The sequence below is a fragment of the Rhincodon typus genome, chromosome 20, assembly GCF_021869965.1.
Source record: "Rhincodon typus isolate 14 chromosome 20, sRhiTyp1.1, whole genome shotgun sequence".
Classification (NCBI taxonomy): domain Eukaryota; kingdom Metazoa; phylum Chordata; class Chondrichthyes; order Orectolobiformes; family Rhincodontidae; genus Rhincodon; species Rhincodon typus.
This window is the reverse complement of record NC_063351.1, coordinates 24,241,550-24,263,769: the sequence shown is the minus strand read 5'-3', so window position 1 is coordinate 24,263,769 and position 22,220 is coordinate 24,241,550. Positions and strand designations below refer to the sequence as shown.

At 39.2% G+C, this 22,220-nt stretch overlaps 1 protein-coding gene across 1 annotated transcript in view; it reads left to right on the top strand.

Moving 5' to 3' along the window:
• LOC109919487 (dedicator of cytokinesis protein 1-like) overlaps positions 1-21,500 on the top strand; it is a 344,368-nt gene extending 322,868 nt beyond the window's left edge. Inside the window, exons 29-30 of the mRNA XM_048609182.1 lie at positions 18,173-18,274; positions 21,393-21,500. Of these exons, the coding sequence (XP_048465139.1) occupies positions 18,173-18,274; positions 21,393-21,491 (201 nt within the window). The 3' untranslated portion in view covers positions 21,492-21,500. The remainder of the gene's footprint in view (positions 1-18,172; positions 18,275-21,392) is intronic.
• The last annotated feature ends 720 nt before the right edge of the window (positions 21,501-22,220 follow it).

Sequence of the window (22,220 nt, the reverse complement as noted above, 5' to 3'; positions counted from 1 at the left end):
CTGACTACTCGGACATTGCAGTAGATTATGGTATTTGAGGAGAAATTGACTCGAAATTGAATCAACGGTTGATATTGTGTGTGGCCATTCGATTAAACGAGATATATTTATATTTAGGTGAATAAATTTTAAAATTTATAATAATTGGACAAAATACTAAAGTGAACTTCACAGTATTTGAGGTATATAATTTTTGCTGGTTAATCAAGAGTGCCAGTTCATAAGCTGCTAGTTAAAATGAAGTTTGCTGTATCTCTGGTGATTGGTACTGAGAAATGCTGTACCTACTGGGGCTTCCATTTTCCACCTCCAGAGTTAGCATAATGTTTCTCATTGTTGAGCATATGCAGGAGCCAAAGGTGGAATGTTAAGGTCATATTCCAAACTCATGGTGATTACAAGTAGAGAACATTCCATCTTGGTAACGTTTGAACTCACACTGAGATCTAAGAATTTACATTCCCCAATTTGCATCAAGCGCACAGTCTTTGATCTCCAATGCAAGTCCTTAACATCGCAATTGAACAAAGAGTAGTCAATACAAGCGTAGCAGCCATCACACACTGTCTTCCTGAGCCTCAGAGCAGCTCTCTCAGTCAATGGCAAATTTGCTGCCTCACAAGCAAACCCATGTGAGCTTACCACCTGGTCGCCTTCCTCCAGTCTCACCTATGCTAATAGTTCTGCTCCAATTGTTGGCAGACAGCTCAAGCACTTTTTCATTTGATATAAGCCTAGTCAGGTCAACCTATCCTCTCTTTTACTTTGCCTGTGGGCCCTCTTTTCCTTCAACAGAGTGTTACTGTGTTTTTATATGGAATGTCAGGGACACTCATTCCACTACAGCATAGCCTATGAGAATTCCATTTTGTGCAGTTCCTTACCAAGCAAAAAACAGTGTATCATTCAAAGCTGCTCCCTGTCCCAATACGCAAACATGTGCATCTGCCTCAGGCTCATGTTCATTGCCATGTGTGGATCCTCTCCCCCTGTACTTCTGGTTGGAAATAATGCAATACCCAGATAGTACCTCGCCATTATCTTCTGTGTATGCCCATCTCTGCAGTGCAGCCTTATTCATTCATGCTAATCATAGAAGTTTGCTCATTTGCTTATAAAACTGTATCCATATTCTGGGGACAACCCTAAGGCTTGTGACTGTATTTGCTCTCCATTTAGACTGCTCTGTCAAGCAAGGAGGTTTCCTTTTGTTATTGGCTGGCAGGAAAACCTCCCATCTACTCCTTACAACCTAGAGGAACCCTTGGGATGTTTTAGTTCCTGTTCTTGCCCTCTTGGTGGGTGCCACCTTTCAGCCATCAATGGAGACACAAATAATTGGCAACTGCTTCTAATTTCCCAATTTTCATCATTGCTGTCACTCTAATGGCACTGCTTTTCCTCACAGGTTTTAAGTGACTGCCTTCAGGCTACACTTCAAAATAAAATACTCATCTCCAGGAAAATGTTCAAACGCTCTAAAGATATTAGGGTTTACAGTCCTGCTGGATAATTTCCTTCCTTTATCAAATTACCATAGCAGACACAGACATGAGCTACGTCCAATAGAAGCTGTCGACTTTGTGCCCAGACTTTCCTCCTCCTCCAGACCACAGGGTGAGCAACCCAGCCTACTGTATTGATGTGGGCCAGCACCACTCTCAGCTGCCATTAATTGGTCAATTAGCACTTTATGCAACAAACTGTATCGCAGAGTGGGGTGGAGTTGGAAAACCACTTATTCCCAGGTCAAGATCCCACCGACTGTCATTCCAGGCCATAGTCACACCAAGAGAGTTCCTCTTTCAAGGGTCAAGAATTTCAGAAAGTTGGTCAATTAATGAAGTTTTCACTGACAGAAAGCTTGTCCTAGAGACAGGGAAAAACTGTTAGTTGTTTCAGTCTTCATTTGAAATCTATATGATACCCATAAGTTTTGTTTTCCTGACAGCATTTGCAGGTTTTATTTGTGATTCATAATTCCATTTTTGGGAAGAAATGACTTTAACTTATGAAACCTCTGATCTATGTTTAGTATCCAATCAGTTTGGAAATGATGGTATTATAGTGCGATACTGTGGTAAATCCAATAAGTAGATTACTGCAAATAATAATTATTATCTGCTGGTCATGAGGCTTAGCAACGAGAAGATTATCAATGAAGTACAGTTTTTGGGTCATAGAGAACTTGTTTGGTTTAGGGAAACTTCTATGAAACTATTGAGAGAGAAAACTGTTCAATAAAAATGCTACAAATTCTAACATACAGTACTGAATGGGAATTTAAGCTTTTATTTGAGTACACAGTGTATAAATACTGGAATGGGAATTACGGAACATAATCGTGAGTCTTGGAGTGCTAATGAGGAAAATAGTTCGAGCCATACATGTGGCTGTGATCTATTAAAACTGGCTATATATTTTTGCCATGCTTTCACTGAAATGTTAAAATCACTTAAAACATATTCCAGTTTTGCACAAGGGCAAATCCTTAGATGTCAACCATGGTGAATGTTGAGATCTCTGCCGCTATTGCACTTCAGCAACTGTCAGACACCGTGACATACACACAAGTTCTGTGATGTCCAAAAAATATAAACTTGTGATGGGCTGACCTATGCTACCCTGGACTTACTTGAATGGCACTAGTGACTTAAAATCAAACTAACTATAAAATTGTAATCTCTCTTATGACTCTGTAATTAACATCGTCACACAACCTGGCACCACCTTAAACCTGACACTCAATTTCGCCAGGAAGCCTTACAAGACTGCCCACCCACCCACAAACCCCACCTCACAGATCCAATAATCTGTTGACCCCATTACCCACTGACCAGGCTATCTAACCCCCCAAATAATCCAAATACGTCCCCCACAACCCAACTCAACAATACACTCCCATCTACTCACCCATTCCCATGGCTCCCACTCAATTACCCATTCAATCAATGCCTACCTTGACTCAATTGCTCACTTACTTACTCACCTACAGATGCATGTGCTCATCAATTCAGCAGATGAGATTTTTAAACGTTTGCCTGAACGTGGCTAATGATGTTGTAAAAATTAGTTGTAAATTGTCTTCTGCTATGCTGATCTTTGTCAATTTTTCCAGTAAATGACTGTGCTTATCCATTGCTGCTGCATAATTTATATTTATGTTCTTCAGGTCACTCTTCTTCTGCATCCACTTTAAAATAGTCTCTCATTTTCTATTGACTTATATTCTAAGAGGGGGAACATGGTATAATGTCACATTGCTCTCCATTAAGTAACATCCATTATGTCTATTTCCTTAGCCTGCCAGTGTTGTCTCGATCTCTCAATAGTTGCTTTATTGTTCATAACGCCACTGAGCTTTGTATTGTCTGCAAGTAGTGCCCTGAACACCAAAATGTATGTCGTTATTATAGATCAATCTCACCAGTTATCCTAACACACACTGACAAACTGTACCCTATCCAATCCTCTATTTCCAAAAATGGTCATTCACCACCCACGCCACCCATGTACGTGGTTACATTTTGCACTTAAAGGCTGAAATTGTTATTGATTTAAAAAAAATACTAGACAGAGTTCAATGAATACATGGTAGATTGTATTTATAATTGAGTTAGTGCCAGTGTTATGAATGTTAATATAGTGTATTATCTTTATTGTATCGTGATATTGTATATTCCAAATCATATGAATTTTGTCAGATATCCAGAGGAATTTTAGGTAAAATATCATGCTGCTGAATAATTCATAAAATGCTGCAATAATATGCTTTGTAAATATACTCAAGCCCATTATTTGGGTCATAAAAATAGCAGCACTTACACAAAGAAAAAAGACATATTGGCAAAACTTCAGCAATTATGATTCCAAAATTAGCTGCTGTGTGACTGTGAAATGTCCAATTACAGAAATACACTCCAGCAAAATTAAGTTATTCTTGAAAATAGGTGACCACTACACAATATAGTTATGAGCATAGAGTTGATGGTCTGCAGTAGCTAGCTTACCCAGATCATCAATCTTGTTTTGCTGCCAGAATTATGTCAGCAGTGAGCTCTTCATTTTACCAAGAGTGCTCAATATATTGGTTTCTGTTACTCATGGCATAAAGTAAACCCTCACACTTTACTGAAGGAAAATATCATGAAATTTGAACTTTGAGGCATTTTTAACTATACTGTGGAGAGAAAAAAGTCAAATGCTCTACAATGTGTAGCCATTTAATCAATATGTTCTAATAAATCCACATTCCATATACTCATAATTGGAGGCAAAGTGAAGGACTTAGGCATACTTTAAAAAGACACTGATTTTGTTTTAGTAGCAATCAACATTTGAGCACATTTCACTGTTGGATGCATTAAATCAATTTGCTTTGCTGCCATGAATGTTCATTAAGTCTGCTGCACAAAATTAGGACTGCAGTTACCATACAAACATAATCTGGAGATTGCAAACCTATTTGACATGGATGGTGGTCATACTACAACTAGTTTTCACTGAGAAAATGAGCTGTGCATACATGATTGGACTCATGGAAACAATAGCTGCCATATAATTTCTTGTGGCCCATTGGTAATGTCTCAACCTTTGAGTGAGGAAGCCTGGTATCAAGTCTCACTTGCTCCAGGCATTTGTAATAACATCTGTGAACAGTTGGTTAGAAAATAAAAAAAAAAAAGCTCAAGTCCCTGTATTGGTGCAATGAGGGGTCAGATTGACCAACAGACTTGTAAGCTGTAAGCACTTCACAACAGATGTGTATCCAAACCCACTTTGCAGGTGCATGAAGATGACAGTATAGTTATATCTAGTGTTGGTCTTTTGTACAAAGAATAAAAATACTTCCACCTAATAACGTGAATTCTAAAATTCTTTCCTTATCTCTATTCAACGTGTCTGAAGTTATAACTCAATTTTCTGTATTAATTATTTGTTCCAAATCTTTGTACTGTTCCAAATGGTATAATTCGCAGTCATGTAAGACCTTGGTTTGGTGGGGTAATGCCACATCATGGTTTCATTTCTGATTATCGGAAGTAATGTTATTACCAATAGAAGATATGTTTTTGCTAGATGTACTAAGTTTTGTTGGTTTTCCTGCCTTTATTCCTTGTCCCTACAAAAGAGTCAGGCAAATTTTATCGCCCTTGGGCACATGGAACAAAATACGTAATTACCTGAAGCCTGTTCAATGCAACACAGGTAACATGCTTGTTGTTTTTAAACTATTTTGGCATCCAAACAACACTAGCTGTGCTATTAATTTGGCTTGATAATATGAACCAGGAACCAATATTGTGAGTGGCTGTTGCAAGTTAAAGCCATCCTGCACCTCTAAAAGATAGTGTATATTGTGATTGGAACAGGTACTGTGGTTGTGCAGGAAGTTAAGTCTGATCTGTAAAACTTTGAAGGGTAGCACAATTTTGGAGAGAAGTGGGCTTCAGGGTGTTTGGCATGGAAATATTATTGGAGGAGTTGAAAAAGAAGAGAGACTCCCTGTGTCAGCACGAAGCTGGACACCATCTTGACTTGTGCAAACATCAGTACACTGGTAGCCAATTACTTTTCAGGTCAATGTCAAGAATCAAGCCTGTGGACTTGGATGCTGTGATACAAAATGTCTGTTGATGTTATCAGTGGTCAAGGTCAGTGAATTCAACTTCAGATGCCATAACCTACCAACTGCCAGAGGACTCCTCAGGCCGCCACACACTTTTCACTTACAAATGAGCAGTCTCTGGTATTGAGGGCTTGACTGACTTTTCCTGGGCTGTACTGTCCCCTCAAAAACTTAGCACTGCTGCAAACCTCATTTGCTTGCACACAGTTCCATGGTATTGAAGCATGGCAATCGCATCCCCCAAATGGATTGCCAATATTGTCTGTTGCACCTCTCTTGTTCTATTATAAAAAGAAAGTGCGTGACTAGAAGCAGCATCGTTGTAACTGGAGTAGATCAAATGTGTTGCCATATCCAGACTTCATGGAGGAATCCCATTATCAGAGCTACCATTGCTGAGTCTGTCATTAGCGGTGGGGCTAAAACAACTAAAGATGCTGATATCTTCATATCTAATCCTGCTCATCCATCCTCATTCTGTAATCTCTTCGGATTTACCAACTTCAAATGGTTTAAATACACACCTCTTGCTTTCCTGTCCACCCCATATCACAATTATATGCTTGCATCTTTTTCCTTTCAGAAAAGAAAGTGCTATCTGGCCAGGCAATGGAGAAACAAGATCACTCTATTTGAACTTTGCAGCCACCAGTTCAAATACTGATGCCAAGCAAAATTTAGAGGATAGAGCAGGTATGAGTGACTTAGAGCCACAGGAGATAAGAAAGACAATAAAAGTTCCAGCTTGCAGGAGGGTGGGGTCACACAGGTTCTGCTGCAGAAGACTTTGATGTCACAGCTTGGAGAAGATGTCTAATGGATAAGCACAAAAAAACTTCCTGGAGTTGTGAGAAACCAGTTGGAAAATCTGCTAGAAGAGAAGCAAGGAAGAATCCAACATCAACTTGTCATTATACTTTGCATAACTTGGATCATAGAATCCCTACAGTGCGGAAATAGGCCCGTTGGCCCAACGAGTCCACACTGACCCTTGCAGCATCCCACCCAGACCCATCCCCCTATAATCCACCTAAGCTACACATTCCTGAACACTATGAGCAATTTAGCATGGCCAATCCACCTAACCCACACATCTTTGGACTGTGGGAGAAAATCGGAGCACCAGAGGAAACCCACGCAGACACAGGGAGAGCATGCAAACTCCACACAGACAGTCACCTGAGGCTGGAATCGAATCCAGGTCCCTGGTGCTGAGAGGCAGCAGTATTAACCACTGTGCCGTCGCCCTTGGAGCATGTTCTTGCCAGTACGGAAATGGAAACTATCTATATAAGAATATCGTGGACGCAACTGTAAATCAGCATTTTGTAGTCAATTTCTCTACTTCATTGAAATACAAACAGCTTCTACTAGAAGTCCGAGTACTGCAGTCGAATATCAGACTTTTGCCATCATTACCATGGCATCCTTAGTGTGCAAGAGGTTTTCACAGTTTCATTAACAGTGCTGCACCCTTTCCTCCAACAGATTACTGGACTGTGAAAGTGATACCCTGAAGGGAGTGGCAGAGCCTCCAGGGAGCACAAACATGCTTTCTTCTCAAGTATGTAGCAACTTTCCTTTCCATCCCTGCCAGTCAAGATTGTTGCCACACATAGCAAAATGATGCAGTGCATCACCAGGTTTTCTGGATGCAAAGCTGCTGAAGATCTTTCTCCAAGGCCATCTGCAATCTCATTGAAAGCCAACAGTCTTCCATGAGCCACATGAGCTGCATCCACAGAAGTTTTGACTTCTTTTTGGTGACTTTTTACTTGCATTATGGCAAAGCATATATTGCAAATTCAGTGAGAGAAGGAAGGTACGGTGTGGAGCTTGTTAATGAACAGTTGGGGTTACAGTTACTGGTTTTGCATGTGGATGAGTTCTTCACTGAGAGCCCAGCAGAATGGGCTACCTGAGTACCACCCTCTGCTCTCCTCTTCCTATCCTAATTCTGCTGCTCTTCCTCTGCCTTATACTTTAGTTTTAGTACTCTTCAGCATATTGCTGTTGGCAAGGGCATTACCCTCAAAATGGTCAGGTGCAGACTATAATACCTGGTCTGCTGAGTGCTTTATTGGCTCAGACAACAGAAGAGTTGCTTCAGCACAAGTATGGTCTGCTCTGTCTCATTTTATGTACCACCGTGGCATTTCATTGTACTTTTCTTTTTCAATATTCACTGATGGTACACGGACATTGCAGCTGGACCAGCATTTATTGTCTGCTGCTAATTGCCTGTAACAAGGTAGTGGTGAGCTGACTTCTTGAAATTCTGCAGTATGTGTTGTAGGTAGACACACAATATTGTTGGAGAACAAAGTCCAGGATTTTATCCAGCAACAGTGAAGAAATAGCAATATGTCTCCAAATCAGGATGGTGAGTGGCTTGGGCGGGGTGGGAGATCTTGCAGGTGGTGATGTTCTCATGTATTTGCTGTTTTTGCACTTCCAGTTGGAAGTAGCCGTGGCTTTGGAAGGTGCTTTCCAAAGGACTTTGGTAAATTTCTGGAATGCACCCTGTCGATGGTACACACTGCTGCTACTGAGTGTCAGTGATGGAGGGAGTGACTGTTTGTGGATATCATACCAATGAAGCGGGCTGATTTGTCCTGGATGGTGTCAAGTTTCTTGAGTGTTGTTGGAGCTGCACTCAGTTAAGCAAGTAGGGAATATTCCATCTCATTCCTGACTTGTGCCTTGTAGATGGTAGACTAGCTTTGTGGAGTCAGGAAGTGAGTAACTTGCTGCAGCACTCCTATCTTTTGACCTGCTGTTGCAGCCACATTGTTTATATGGCTAGTGCACTTCAGTTTCTGGTCACTGGTAATCTTAGAATGTTGATTATGGGGGATTCAGTGAGGGTAATGCCATTGAGTATAAATGGGAGGTAATTAGATTGTCACTTACTAGAGATGGTCATGGCTTGACGTTTGTGTTGCATGAATGTTACTTGCCACTTTTCAGCCAAAGCCTGGATATTGTTGAGTTCTTGCCGGATATGGACACAGACTGCTTCACTATCTGAGGAATGGTAAATCGTGCTGAACATTGGGCAATATTACTGAGTAAATGCTGCTTGATAGCACTATCGATGACAGTTTTGATCATCTTATTGGTCAAGAATAGACTGATAGGGTGGCATTTGGCCGAGTTAGATCTGTCATGCTTTTTTATGTCTGGGATGTACCTATACAATTTTCCATGTTGTCAGCTAGGTGTGTAGAGCTTGGTTAGGATTGTGGCAAGTTCTGGACCGTAAGTCTTCCATACCATTGCAGGATGTTGTCAAGGCCCATAACCTTTGTAGTGTGCAGTGCCTCCAACCATTTCTTTGCATCATGTGGAGTGGCTGCAGACTGGAACCTGCTTTGCTGGGAACTTCCGGAGACCAAGTTAGGTCATCCATTCAACACCTCTGACTGAAGATTGTTACAATTCTTCAGCCTTGTCTTTTGCATTAGTATGCTGCCTCCCCCATCATTTAGGATGGGGATGTTTGTCATACTTCTTCCTCCATTGAGTTGTTTAGTGATCCATAGCTATTCCCAGCTGGATGTGGCAGGACTGCGGAGTTTAAATTAGTTGTAGAATCACTTAGCTGTGACTGCCATTTTCTGCTTATACTGTTTGGTATGGCAAGTAGTCCTTTGTGGTAACTTCACCAGATTGACACCTTATTTTTTGGAATGCCTCGTCCTGCTTCTGGCATGCCCTCCTGCACAATTCATTGAATCTTCCTGCACATGTATGAATGGGTTGCAGAGCAAAAACATCAGCCATGTGGTCAGCAGACACCTCTTGCTTTATGGCACAGTGGATTATCACAGAATGAAGCAATCGTCAGTGCTGTCAGGATGCAGAGCATTGGCCTGTATGATGGTTGACTGAGCTCATATGTCGGCTGTAAGTTGAACCAGTCGAATATATGTTCATTTCTAGCATTGTGCTACGTTCACATGAGGTGTCTGCAAAGCTATGTGTGTTCAGTCAGTTGCATCCTGAACTATTTAAAGTGCAATGCTAGTTAAACACTATTCTCCTACCTTCATTTTTCTAGCAAGTCCGATTTGATATGTAGTTAGCCTTCAATGAATAGAGAACATCTGTGCCCTCCCATATGCGACAGTGGATTACAAATTGTGAGATTTATTCTGAAAGCAGCCAGACGGACTATAATTCATTACCACCATCTCCTTCATAACCATTGACAATAAAATTATTGCCTGTCTGTGAAGTTGCAGTTATGTATGCAGTGGATGCTAGGTTTCGGTGATGATGCCCTTACTGAAACACGAATACCTGTCATGCACACTATTCTTTGCTGAGTTTCAAATAGGAGAATTTCTCCCTGATTACCCTGACAGGGATGGTCACTTGGTGAAACTCCATGTCCCTTTCCTCTCACTTCCAGAGGTTTATCCTGCTTTGTGTACCCTCTTGTTCACCTTTTGCATATGTTACAAAGTATGCTGCATCTTTGTCCTGAAACCTTAGAATCAGAAAAAAAAATCCCTCAGCATCTGCTTCCTCCCTGTAGACATGTGCAGCTTAAAATAAGTACAGATGTACAAAGTACTAATCACTGTGAAAATGCAGAGAAAATAATTGATTTGGTAATTTTTAAGTAGGGGTAATCTTCTTGAACAGTGCAACCGTTGGGGCCTTCCAGCTGTTGAAAGGTGTTCAATAGTCTGAGATTAGGAGAGGGCACTAACTGGAGCATTGAGCTGCATAAATGTACAACTGGTGTCACATCAGCGTTTTACCCAATCATCAAGCAAATCTTAATTTTTATACCAACTGTTAGGGTGGCATGGCGGATAAGTGTTAACACTGCTGACTCTCAGCGCCAGGGACCCAAGGTTCGATTCCAACCTTGGGCGACTGTTTGTGTGGAGTTTGCACATTCTCCCTGTGTCTGCGTTGGTTTCCTCCGGGTGCTCTGGTTTCCTCCCACAGTCCAAGATATACAGGTTAGGTGGATTGGCCGTGCTAAATTGCCCATAGTGTCCAGGGATGTGTAGGTTAGGTGCATTAGCCACAGGAAACGCAGGGTTTCAGGGATAAGGCAGGGGAATGGGCCTGGGTGAGATGCTCTTTGGAGTGTTGGTGTGGATTTGTTGGGCCAAATGGCCTGTTTCCACACAGCGGGGATTCTACGATCGTTCTGCATTGAAGTCTGTCGTGATATGCTGGAGGTTACAAGGAATCTCCTTTTTGACCAATCTGTCATCAGTTCATTTTTAACATGTCTGAGTGTCTGTGGACTGCTAGGTTGTCATGAAATGCTTAAGCCTCCTGTTGAAAAGCATTGGATTTGCAAGAGGCAGTGTTTTATGCAGCTTTTTTCAGAAGGCTAATGAACTATGAGTGAGAGTGAGCATACAAACTATCGATTTGTGCACCTCCCTGCCTTGAAGGGCAGTTTAGTCCCTTGGAAACCTGATAGAATAAATCTTACCTGTTGGGTATGTTGTAGAATCATCACTGATTCCGTGTTTTCACACTCAGGATGTGTGGAAGGTGTATGCAGGCCAGGCTTTCGCACATTCCCTATAAATTGTGTTCCCTAGCCTCTGTGTTGTCCACATTAAAGTGCAGCACTTTGACTGCAGTCATCAATGTAATTGGTCGAAGATCCCTGACATCTGAAACTATCGACTGTGAAGGAATTGGTAGCTTGTGAGAGATGAGCAATTCTTAGCCTTCATGACTTTCATCCTTTGGATGCCCGTAGACACCGTTCATCGCTTACATGGATATGACTTAACTTCGTGAAACAGTAGCAAAGCTCCTCTTAAGTCTGTCAGTGAGGATATATTTACAAATGTGCAAGGTTTTTAACAATTATGTAGCATCCATGTCACCTGTGTGCCTTCAGAAGATTTTTTTTCTTCCCTCCCTTCCCACTATTTTAAAGAGCAGTCCTGACTTTCACAATTGGGGTGGAAGCAGTTGGCTTTGTACCTAGCCTCATTGGCCTAGAAGACTTGGTTGTTCATCCCTGGGAGATTTTTTGCCTAGAGAACCCAGCCCTACCGAGTCTGTCCTGCCCAGATTCATGATTATGCAAGATAACGAGGTGTAGAGCTAGATGAACACAGCAGGCCTAGCAGCATCATAGGAGCAGGAAGGCTGACATTTCGGGCCTAGATCCTTCATCACGCTTATGCATCTTAGCTAGAACTTCTACAGTCTTTGGCATCATAGCGAAGAACAGTGGAGGAGCCGTTGAGAGAGGAAACTTCTGGGTATCCTTTCTGTGGGGTTTCTCGTCACTGTCGGTGGCTGCTGGCATCATCCTGACTTTCTGAGAGGAATGAGCACCTGACGTGAAGTTAGAGTTTCTTGCCGGAGTTTGATTATATCTGTGGTGTCCCCCATCCTCTGATCCAGTTTACCAACTGCAACTGCCTCTAACAAGCCTGTCTGTGTTTCTGAGCCTGTCCATGCGTTTTCATGAAGTCATTAATAGCTGAGATCATGGGATTGTCCTTTGCATGAGGCTAAGCAGGTATCAAATTTCTTTCAATCCTCCAAGTGCCAAAGATCTAGGACATTTCTTCCTCTGCCAGCTTCAGAGATGTATGAATGATGTCCACAAACTTGTCCTCCCAACTGTAATCTAGATGTGATAGTCTCTGAGCTGTTGGAAGGAACTGGTGAAAGATGTGCCTGCACATCCTCCGAGGGCTCAGCGGCTTCCTCCTCGGAGGTAGTAATAGAACTGGGAGTCTTGGCACTTCTCTGTTTTTGGCCGAGGTTCACTGGTTGCTTCTAATGTCTTCAAAAAAGAGAACGAGTTACTTGAACCTGTGGGGTGAATATAATATGGTAGGCACAGCACCTGAACCATAGATTTGAACCAATTAAATAAGGATTTTTTAAAAAATAGTGTTATTTGATTTGTACTAGTGTATTGGGTGCTGAATTTCATATTTTTACAATGTTCCGTACATCCAGCTTGTCTATTCACAATTTTGTATTTATGGAGGCATAACGTATAAGTAAAGAGTGGAAATTATAATGGAAAATATGACATGAAAATGTTGGCAAAAAGTAACAAGATATTAAGTTGTTCGGGGAAGAAGCTCGTACAGATGTTCAATGTTCAATAAATCCTTTGGTGACTATTCAGATCGAGTGAATTCTATCATTTCTTTTTGTTCCTCATTTGCACAAATTGTAAGTGCCTTGGATTAGTAGGGTGAGGCAATCAGTGCCACTTTATAAAATTCTGTATTACAGCCATTATCCATATCAGCGTTATTTCCTGATGGAAGTATCAAATAATTACAGTTCATCTGCAGAGACTAGTGCATTTATCATTTGTAAGTTCATTGAGGTTGTAATTTTCATTTTGTCCCTTTGCAGAGGCTGATGAGATTTTGTAACCCCTCAAGACAGATGATTTCATTGCATCCCAGAGTTGAAAGTCAAGAGCCATGATTAACTCTAAATACAGTCTGACTTGTGAATTTCTTGATGTTTAAACCACAAAGCAAGGAATTGTTAGAGTGCTATCTCATAAGTTTGGCTTTGTCTACATTAAGAATATAATATATATAGAATTGCATCTTATCCTGCACTTAATTCGAAGGTTAAATTTGAAACTGCATTTCCTCTAAAATGAATTACAATCCTGAACTGTTTCACACAGCTATCATATATTGTTAAATCTTGTCTCTTGCTTTGCAATAGAAAACATCTGCTGGATATTATAAATTTTATTATTTTTGTTAGTACAGCTTTTGGTACTGTATCGTCAGCATGAAAGATTAGAGTTCACTACCCTCGGGAACACCCCCAATTAAAACTTGAACCCAAGTTATTTGCTGATGTCTAATGGAACGAACGTGAATTGTATAGAAGATGAATGTTATGTGTTAATGTTTTGTGTTGTCATTTTTTGTTGCTTGCTGTCTTGCCATATGAAAAATTGGTTTTGAAAATATAGTGGTTGAATCTTAATTCTTTTGTGAGCATTGTGAGCTTTGTTTTGCATTAGAATATTGGAGACTATAACTTGCAATGTCTCATTCAACTATTTTCACAGGCATATCAACAAAAACCAATAAGTACTTTGATTTTCACCAGCAGATCAACAGCTCAATTACTAATTACAGTTGAGATAGTAAATTGTTTGTTAAACTTCACAACGCAAATCAGATACAAATCAAGTTGTTAAATCTAATTGCAGCTGGCAGTTTTCATTTTTATGGGAAATTTATGCCGGTATCTAAAACATCTGATGTAATTTTAAATTATTTTGCTGAACAAAAATGTTAGATTCATTTTAAAACTGAGGTCTTATGAGTGATTGGGAATATTTGAATACTTTATCCATTCTGAGAGAGTAAAAGTCCTGTTAGTAGAAAATGGGTTTTCGTGTATCCAGGGAGTCAGCATACAGAATGATTTTATGCTCCTTTCATACATATTTTTATATGAATAGCTGCCTTCAGAGCACAATTGATGGATGAGTGTGGCAATCAGACGTGACTGGAAATTCACATTAAAGCATTTTCTTTGGAGTGGTGACATAATATAGTTAAATATATTTAACCATACTGCAATAAGCCCTTGAACACATTAACATAAAATATATTTTATTTTTTAATACATTTTTGTAGCAGTATCTGATCTTTAGATGTCTCATTCAATTGAAATATTAAGGTCAGCTATTTAAATGGTGGATCTCCTTTACTGTCAGTGCTGTTTAGTAACTGAAGAGACTGACTTTGGTAAATTGGTCTTTGTGTTGTTGATTTTGCTATCTTTGTTTTATGAAATGATAGTGTCTGTGTTGTGGTGCCTTTCTCACATTTTTAAAACTTGCTACCTTGGGTTGGATATTAATTTGGAGGCAAGCAAATTATTTTTCCCGGTCTCTAGGTTCCTGACCACAGCCATCCAGAGTCTGTCAAGACTGGCCTTCAGCATATACAGCTGTGGCAGGGGAGCTGAGAAGCATCAGAGAGGTGGGGAAAGACTGATATCCGGAACTAGGGATAATTTTGCTAAAAGCTGAAGCATGGAGTATGGAGTCAAGCAACATCAGATAGCTAAGAATGAGGAAGACCAGAACTGAAAGGCAGATAGAATGGAAGACTTGAAGGCTTCATTGTGGAGCCTTGAAGGGTTATTCAGAGAGCATTGTGGAGGAGAGCAGAAGGAATGGAGAAGTGATGGGTGGCGCTTGTAGGGGGTTACTGTAGCATTTATTCTGGATGTAAACATAAGTTTCAGTAGTCTTTGCATTATAGCTTTTAAGTTTTCAGAAGTTTTTAACATTCAGCCAGTTCTGGTTTTAGTTGAAAAGATGTTTAAATACGAGGCTGTAAACTCAATTTAATATTCAAATTGCCGATCCTTGTCCTGTGAGCAGATTAGTTCCCTGCACCTATCCCAATACCATTGCATCTAGATGTTGGCAAGTTTGGAATTCAGCATTTAACATGTCACCCAATCAAACCTGCCTTTTCTCATGTTAAAATTGTGCATTTTCTGATATTTCTACAAAAATAATTAAGTATTGGACCCAGAAACTGACTATATGCAGAAAACAATAATGTCAGCCAGAGGGTTAATCACTTCATTCATGTTATTTCAACTAGAATATAAAAGGATGTTGGGATAATTTAAACAATTAATTTCACACTCTCATTTGTTAACTGATCACGACATTTGAAAAGTAAGTTCTCCTTCTCAGTAACTGAGTGTGTGAATTTTGCAATTTTTCTGGCACATGAATAATTAAACCTGAAGCTCAAATATGTGGGGCTGTTCAAGAATCCAGGAATTCTTATGTGACTAGCTAAGATTTTATCCTGTGCTGATTTGAGAGTCTGGAAACAAGCTGACACTTGGTTCTAATGTTTGGTTGTATTTGTAAAATTACATTTGATTGATGTTTGCCTCTTGTTTTACTTCCTCTAAGCTCTGTTTTCCTTTTCCTCTTCAGCCATGAATTCACCCCCCCCAACCCTGTCATTCTATTCACTCATGTTTGTTTCTTCCCATTTTGCTGCTGCTTATTTTTGCTTAACTTTTTTCTCCTTTTGTTATTTTTGCCTTCTATTTCTGTTTGTCGAAAACTTCAATTGTCTATTATCATGTGTAACATTACTAATACCAAATAGGTAAACTGAAGGTTTGAAAATCGGGTCCAATAGCTGAAAGCATGGTGCTCTAACATAGAACAGTACAGCCCCGGAATATGTCCTTAGGCACCTCATGGTTATGCTAATCACAATACTATTCTAAACTAATCCTATCTGCCTGCACATGGTCTGTATCTCTCTCTTCCCTGCCTGTTCATGTGTCTATCTAAATGCCTCTTAAATTTTGCTAATGTATCTGCTTCTACAACTCCCCAGATGGCATGTTCCACGCTATTTGTTTAAAAAACAGCTTTCCTTGCACATCTCCTTAAACTTTTCTCCACTCACCTTAAACCTATGCCCTTAGTATTTGATATTTTCACCCTGGGAAAAACACTCCAACCTATCCATACCTGTCATAATTTTAAATATTCATATCACGTTGAACTTCAGCCTTTGATGCTCTAGCAAGAACAATCCAGGTTTGTCCAACCTCTCTATATAGCTAATGTACTCCAATCTGTGAAACATCCTGGTAAACCTCTTTTGCATTCTCTCCAAAGCCTCCACATCCTTCCTATAGTGTCGGGACCAGAACTGCCCAGAATGCTCCAAATGTGGCCTAACTAAAGTCTTATACAGCTGCAACATCACTTGCCAGCTTTTATACTCTCTGCCTGACTGATAAAGGCAAACATGCTATATGCCTTCTTTAACCCTTTATTTATTTTTTATTCATGGAATGTGGGTGCTGCTGACTATGCTTGCATTTATTGCCCATCCATAGGTATCTTCCGAAGGTGATGGTGATCTACCTTGTTGAACTGCTGCAGTCCATTTGGAGTAGGTAGACCCACAATGCTGTTAGGGAGTTCCAGGACTTTGACAGAGCGACACTGAAGGAACCATCATATATTTCTGAAGTCGATGATCAGTTCTTTAGTTTTGCCGAAGTTGAGAGACAGATTGGAGGGGAACTTACAGATAGTGTTCCCTCATTGCAGCTGCAGTTGTACTTCCAAATGGTAATGGTCATGGGTTTGGAAGGTGCTGTCTAAGAAGCCTTGGTGAATTTCTGCAGTGCATCATATAGATGGTACAGACTGATACCACTGAGCAGCAATGGTGGAGGGAGTGAATGATTGTGGATGCGGCATGTCCTGAGTGGCGGAGTCAAAACTATGCCGCGTGTTGTGGTTAGGACTTTTAAATATAAAATAATTGCAAGATTAAGGCATTCCTTAACTGAGTTAATTTGTTAAGAATTATTTTTCAAAATGTCTGATTTTTTTCCCATCTTGAAAAGACTGACCATTTTTATAAAATGTGTTTTAACATGTAATAGTACTAGGTAAAATATCAAAAATGTTTAGAAAATAATCATGTTGGGAGTTTCCTCTTCCTAATTATCACTGTAGAAGCAGTCTAGTGCTAAAGTCAGATTTCTGCTGTTTCTCCTTTGGCTGTTTATGAAACACACAAGGATGTTTCTATATTGGATAGGCCTCAGGAGCCATGGAGTATCAAAAATATATTTCCCATGACATGCTGCTTAGATTGAAAAGTAAACAATCCTAGTAATGGATGGTGTGAAAATTGAGAGTTTTTTTTAATCAAGCGTAAATTGGGTAAATTCTTACAAATGTTCAAAGCCATTGAATGTAGCTTTACCCATTATTGTTAATGCTCCTGAATGGTGGTTGTGCTAAAAGGTAAGTAATGTGGCTTAGGTGCTGGAATATAGAGAGCTTCCTCAATGTGTTACATTTTCCATAGTTCACAGAAGTACCAAAGCCTCCCTGTTTTCTCTGGCTGTGCCTGTTCAACCCAACACTGGCATTTTCCCCCTGTCTACCATCATGCTGATGACTCAAACAAACAAAATCAATCCAATAATGCGGCTTTCACACTCTTCGCAACTGCTAAAAGGAGTTGGTATTGAAGGCTGTACTAACAACTCAATGTCTGGAAGACTTCTTCACAAAGAAGCACTATATGAGAATCTGTTTCTGAACTTGCATCCAATCCACAATGCTTGCTAATGCTGTAGCAGTTAATTGAAAATTAACTTGAAGTTTTGAGAGGATCCAACAGACCACCTCAATGCCTGATAACAAAATTTGACATCACACTTCGCATCAAATCAAAGCAATTTGAAACTATCAATGGCAAGAGTTTTTGACTGCTTGCTTTTCTGAGGATACAGGTTGGATTCTTTGGAGTTGCACTCCAAATTTGGCAACTGTAAAATTAAATCCTTTTCTCTTAATCCAGATCACGCCTTTTAAATTGACCCATAGTTTCATTTTAAGACATTTAAGAACAGATTGAAAGAGGTATTTCCAGAGGAAAATATCATCAGTGCTATTGTAAGATGCATGAATATAAAGGTTTGTGATCCATAAGGATTAACACTAATTATTTTGCACTTCAGGGTAACTTTGTTGCTTGCATGACAGCCATTCTGAGGCAGATGGAAGATTATCATTATGCCCATTTAATCAAGGTCTTTGGGATAATGAGATCAGATGTCGTGGTAAGTGGAACAACTAATTTTGCATAATTTTATGGAGTTGGTTTTCAGAACTGAGTTGTATGAACAATTGAACAGATGCACAATAGCACTTGAAGCATGTGCAAGTAATATGTTTTGAATTGTAAATATACTTAATTCTGTATTTCAAAAATTCTTTCCAATCTTTTTAGTCGAAATTCTGAAGTATGCTTTGGATGCTCTTTGATTATTCTTCAAAGCTTTGTAGAATATTATTAGATCTTATAAGTTAACAGTTCACTATGATCTTTGCATTTTATTATTCAGTCACTCGTGCTTCTCTACCCAATTTGCTGCTTCTTGACCTTTCTTGCTAGTTGTTGCCTTTTCTATTATTATCCTTAATCCTATCATGCATTCCCATACCTTCTGTGCTTATTTGCTCTGCCATCACTCACCTCATCTGGCATCAGCAGTGGCGAAGTGGCGGTTGCAATGGTAGCAGTACTGTGGCATTAGCAAGCCCTGATCAAGGCTCCTGGCAGTGGCGAGGGTGATCTGGACATTTTCTTTTCCTTTTGTTTCTGCTTATTTAATTGTAGCTCGTTTTTAAATCTAACTATTGTATTCTAGACGGTGCCAAATAGTGGCGAGACTGTACACTTTTTTTTCACTACACTCCTGTACTGTCTCACTTGGGTACCGTGACAATAAAATCTAATCTAATTCTTCAGCCGTTCTTTCATATTGTTTGTTCCATACTAAAATTCAGTGATGACAAATTAGAAGATCCCATACAAAAGCATATTTCTTTTCTCCCTTCTTCGTTTCCCTATCTTTCTGCCATATGTTTCAATGTTTATAGCAGAGAAAGCATCATCAACACTAGCTGCATCATCAAAAGGTTGCTTTCTTTTACTTATATATCTGTCTCTCTAAAATAAAAGCATACTGAGTAGACATTTTCCTCAATAATGGTGTGAAGTTTACCTTTTACAATATTATTTGAAGCAAATCTGCAGGATGGAAAGTACTACGTGTTAAAGAATGCTTGAGAGATTAGATGTGTTAAAAATGCTCAGACTGGGCAATCTGAATTCAGCTCACAGTCACAATTCTGGACAAAGATATGAAATCCAAGCTCTGGCCTTTTGAAAGCCAAGAAGAACTTTACTGAAAGCACAAAATAAGTTTTAATCATTCATTCAAGAATTTTCTGGTGAAGAATGAAAAATTACCTTCAAATCCTTACTCTGGATATTGGAAAACACAATTATTTATGAAAAAATTATTTAAAAAACAATTTGAAAAAGTGAAGTGTTAAATTTTGCAATCTCCAGGAACTATTGTATTACAAAGTAACCCTTGTAATGTTAAAAAAATTAACACAGTACTGTAGCAGAGTTTTCAATGCCCCATACGATAATCGAATGTATACTATATTTATCCCAATTTCAAGTTTATTTTCTCTTTTCAAGATACTGATTTTTAACCTGAAATTGAACCTGGAAAATTGCATGTCTATATTGGTCAATTCCCACTGGCGCACGTTAGGAATTTAAAGCAATGTGTAAATTATAATTAGTCTTTGTTTTGAACTGGAATTTCTGGGCTTTCTGCAGGACTCATGGTAGGCAAACCTTATGGAATGAGGTACAGGACAAAAGTATTCAAAACTTATTGCTGGATAACTTGAACTTTAGGTGCAAACAGCTAAAGAGAAAACTAATAACTTTCCTCCATTATAGAGTGCCTGTCATGACTGAAAAAGACCTGGAGAACTTTTCAGCCAAGGAAGAATTTCTGATGTGCAGTTACTATTACTATATTAGGAAAAGGAGCAACTGTTTTTTATAAAGTAGGGTCCACAAACCACAATGTGATGATAAGTCTATGATTTGTTGTAGTTATGTTATTTCAGAGATTATTATTGGTCATGTCCATCTGAAAGGGCAGGCAGGGTCTTGAATTAATGTCTCATCTGAAAGACAGTGCCTCTGTTGCTGTACCGTTTTCTCAGTACTACATCTGAAGTGTCAACCTAGATTTTGTGCTTAAGCTCCTGGAGTGGATCTGAGCACACAGCCTTCTATGCTATGGCTAACACCAGTTGTGACAGAAAAGTGAATCATTTCATATTATGCATGCTAGACTCGAACAAGAAAACCTATGTACGGGAAAGACTCCATGGTTCATCTAACTGAACCAAAAATCTGATATCTGTATGAAATGCACCATCAGATTCGGGTGTAGGAAACATCAGTCTAAAGTTTGCAAATGATATTAACTTGACAACATGGTGAATTGTGATGAGGATTTGGGATGACATGAACAGGATGGTGAAATGGGCAGAAACATGGCAAATGAAGTCCATTGGAGAACAATGTGAGAACTACTATGGAAAGACTGTACATGAAATAGTGTGTTCTCGGTGAACAGAGAACAGATCCTTTCATGTCTGTAAAGATAAATCTTGAAAGGTTGCAGGGGACATAACAAGGTTTAAAAAACTGTGGGTTATTTCGACTTGGAGTCATTTGGATTTGCTGCTAAGAAGATCATACTAGAATTTTATCAATCAGTGGTTTGGCTTCAGGTGGAGTAGAACGGAAAATTCAGGGTACTGTACTTCAGGTAAAATGTAAAGGCCTTTCACAGGGTATAGGGAAGATTTATCAGGATGGTCCCAGAAATGAGGTTCTTTATAATGCTTTACAAAAAAGCTGAAACCAGACGAAAACAGCACACTGCCACAACAATGCCCCTCCCCACCCCTTCCCATGACAACCTTCTGTCCCAAGTGTAACAGAGTCTGCAATAGCCGCATCGGTCTGTACAGCTATCTCTGGACTCACCCTGAAAGTGGAAGAGAGAGCTATCCTCGTCTGTGAGGGACCACCAATGAATGAACGACTTTAGAAATAAGGAGACATTGGAAAGTTGGGGCTTGCTCCTTTGGAACAGGCAAGGTTAAGAGATGACCTCTTAGGATGTTCAAGATGATAGAAGTTTTTGACTCAAAAGATAGAAAGAGCCTTAAAATTAAATACATTGTTCAAGCTGTTATTAAGTAACTTATAATTTGGACATTTAGTTTGTAATGCAAGAATCTCAAAGGAATGATTTTGTAAAAACAATTTCAATTTGAACTCTGTTTCAGGATTTTTTGATGGAGACGTTCATTATGTTCAAAGATCTCATTGGAAAGAATGTCTATCTTGTTGATTGGGTTATAATGAACATGATGCAAAATAAGTAAGTATTGAGAGAAGCTCTTAAGTTGGTACTGCGGTATTTCTTCTCCATGTCTGATCCACCAATGTGTTTGCCTCCAGAAGCAACTGAATGGAAAAAAGCAGCATTCCAAAAGGCTAGTTCATTGGAGTATACTAATATTGTTTTTCAAACTTCTGTAGTATTTTGCAAATCCTGTTTACAAATGACCAGTGGAAAACAGTTTAAAGTTCTTAAAATACTTGATATATTTAAAAACTAACAAAGTTCAGTATAATTAACATTAGCTTTGCTTTACTGTTTTTTCCCATTTGATATGTCAAATGTACACTGCTGTTGCAAAATGAATTATATTTACATTAACCTGCGGCCTAAGTCAATTTTAGTGTTAAATACCAAATGATATTTAAAATTCAATGTGTCATTTACCATCTTGTTGCAGCCAAATAACTGATTCAGTGCATTGAATATTGATTGTTCAGGTGTTCATGTTGATTTGGTTACACTTTTGTATTATGTATTCATTGTTGGTTGAGAAGGAATGTCATAAATTTAGAGTTATATTGGGTTTATCTGGCTGAAATAGATTGCAGGTGGAAGTTGGTGAAAAGCAATTTGCATTTTTAGTGTTTTAAGAAGCCTGTTAGCATTTTCCTTCTGTGACAATTGGTCACACAAATGTAAGAATCTATCATTCAGAAGAATTGTGTTCCTAATCAAAAATTGGAGTTGCTACTGAGTTATAACTATCTGC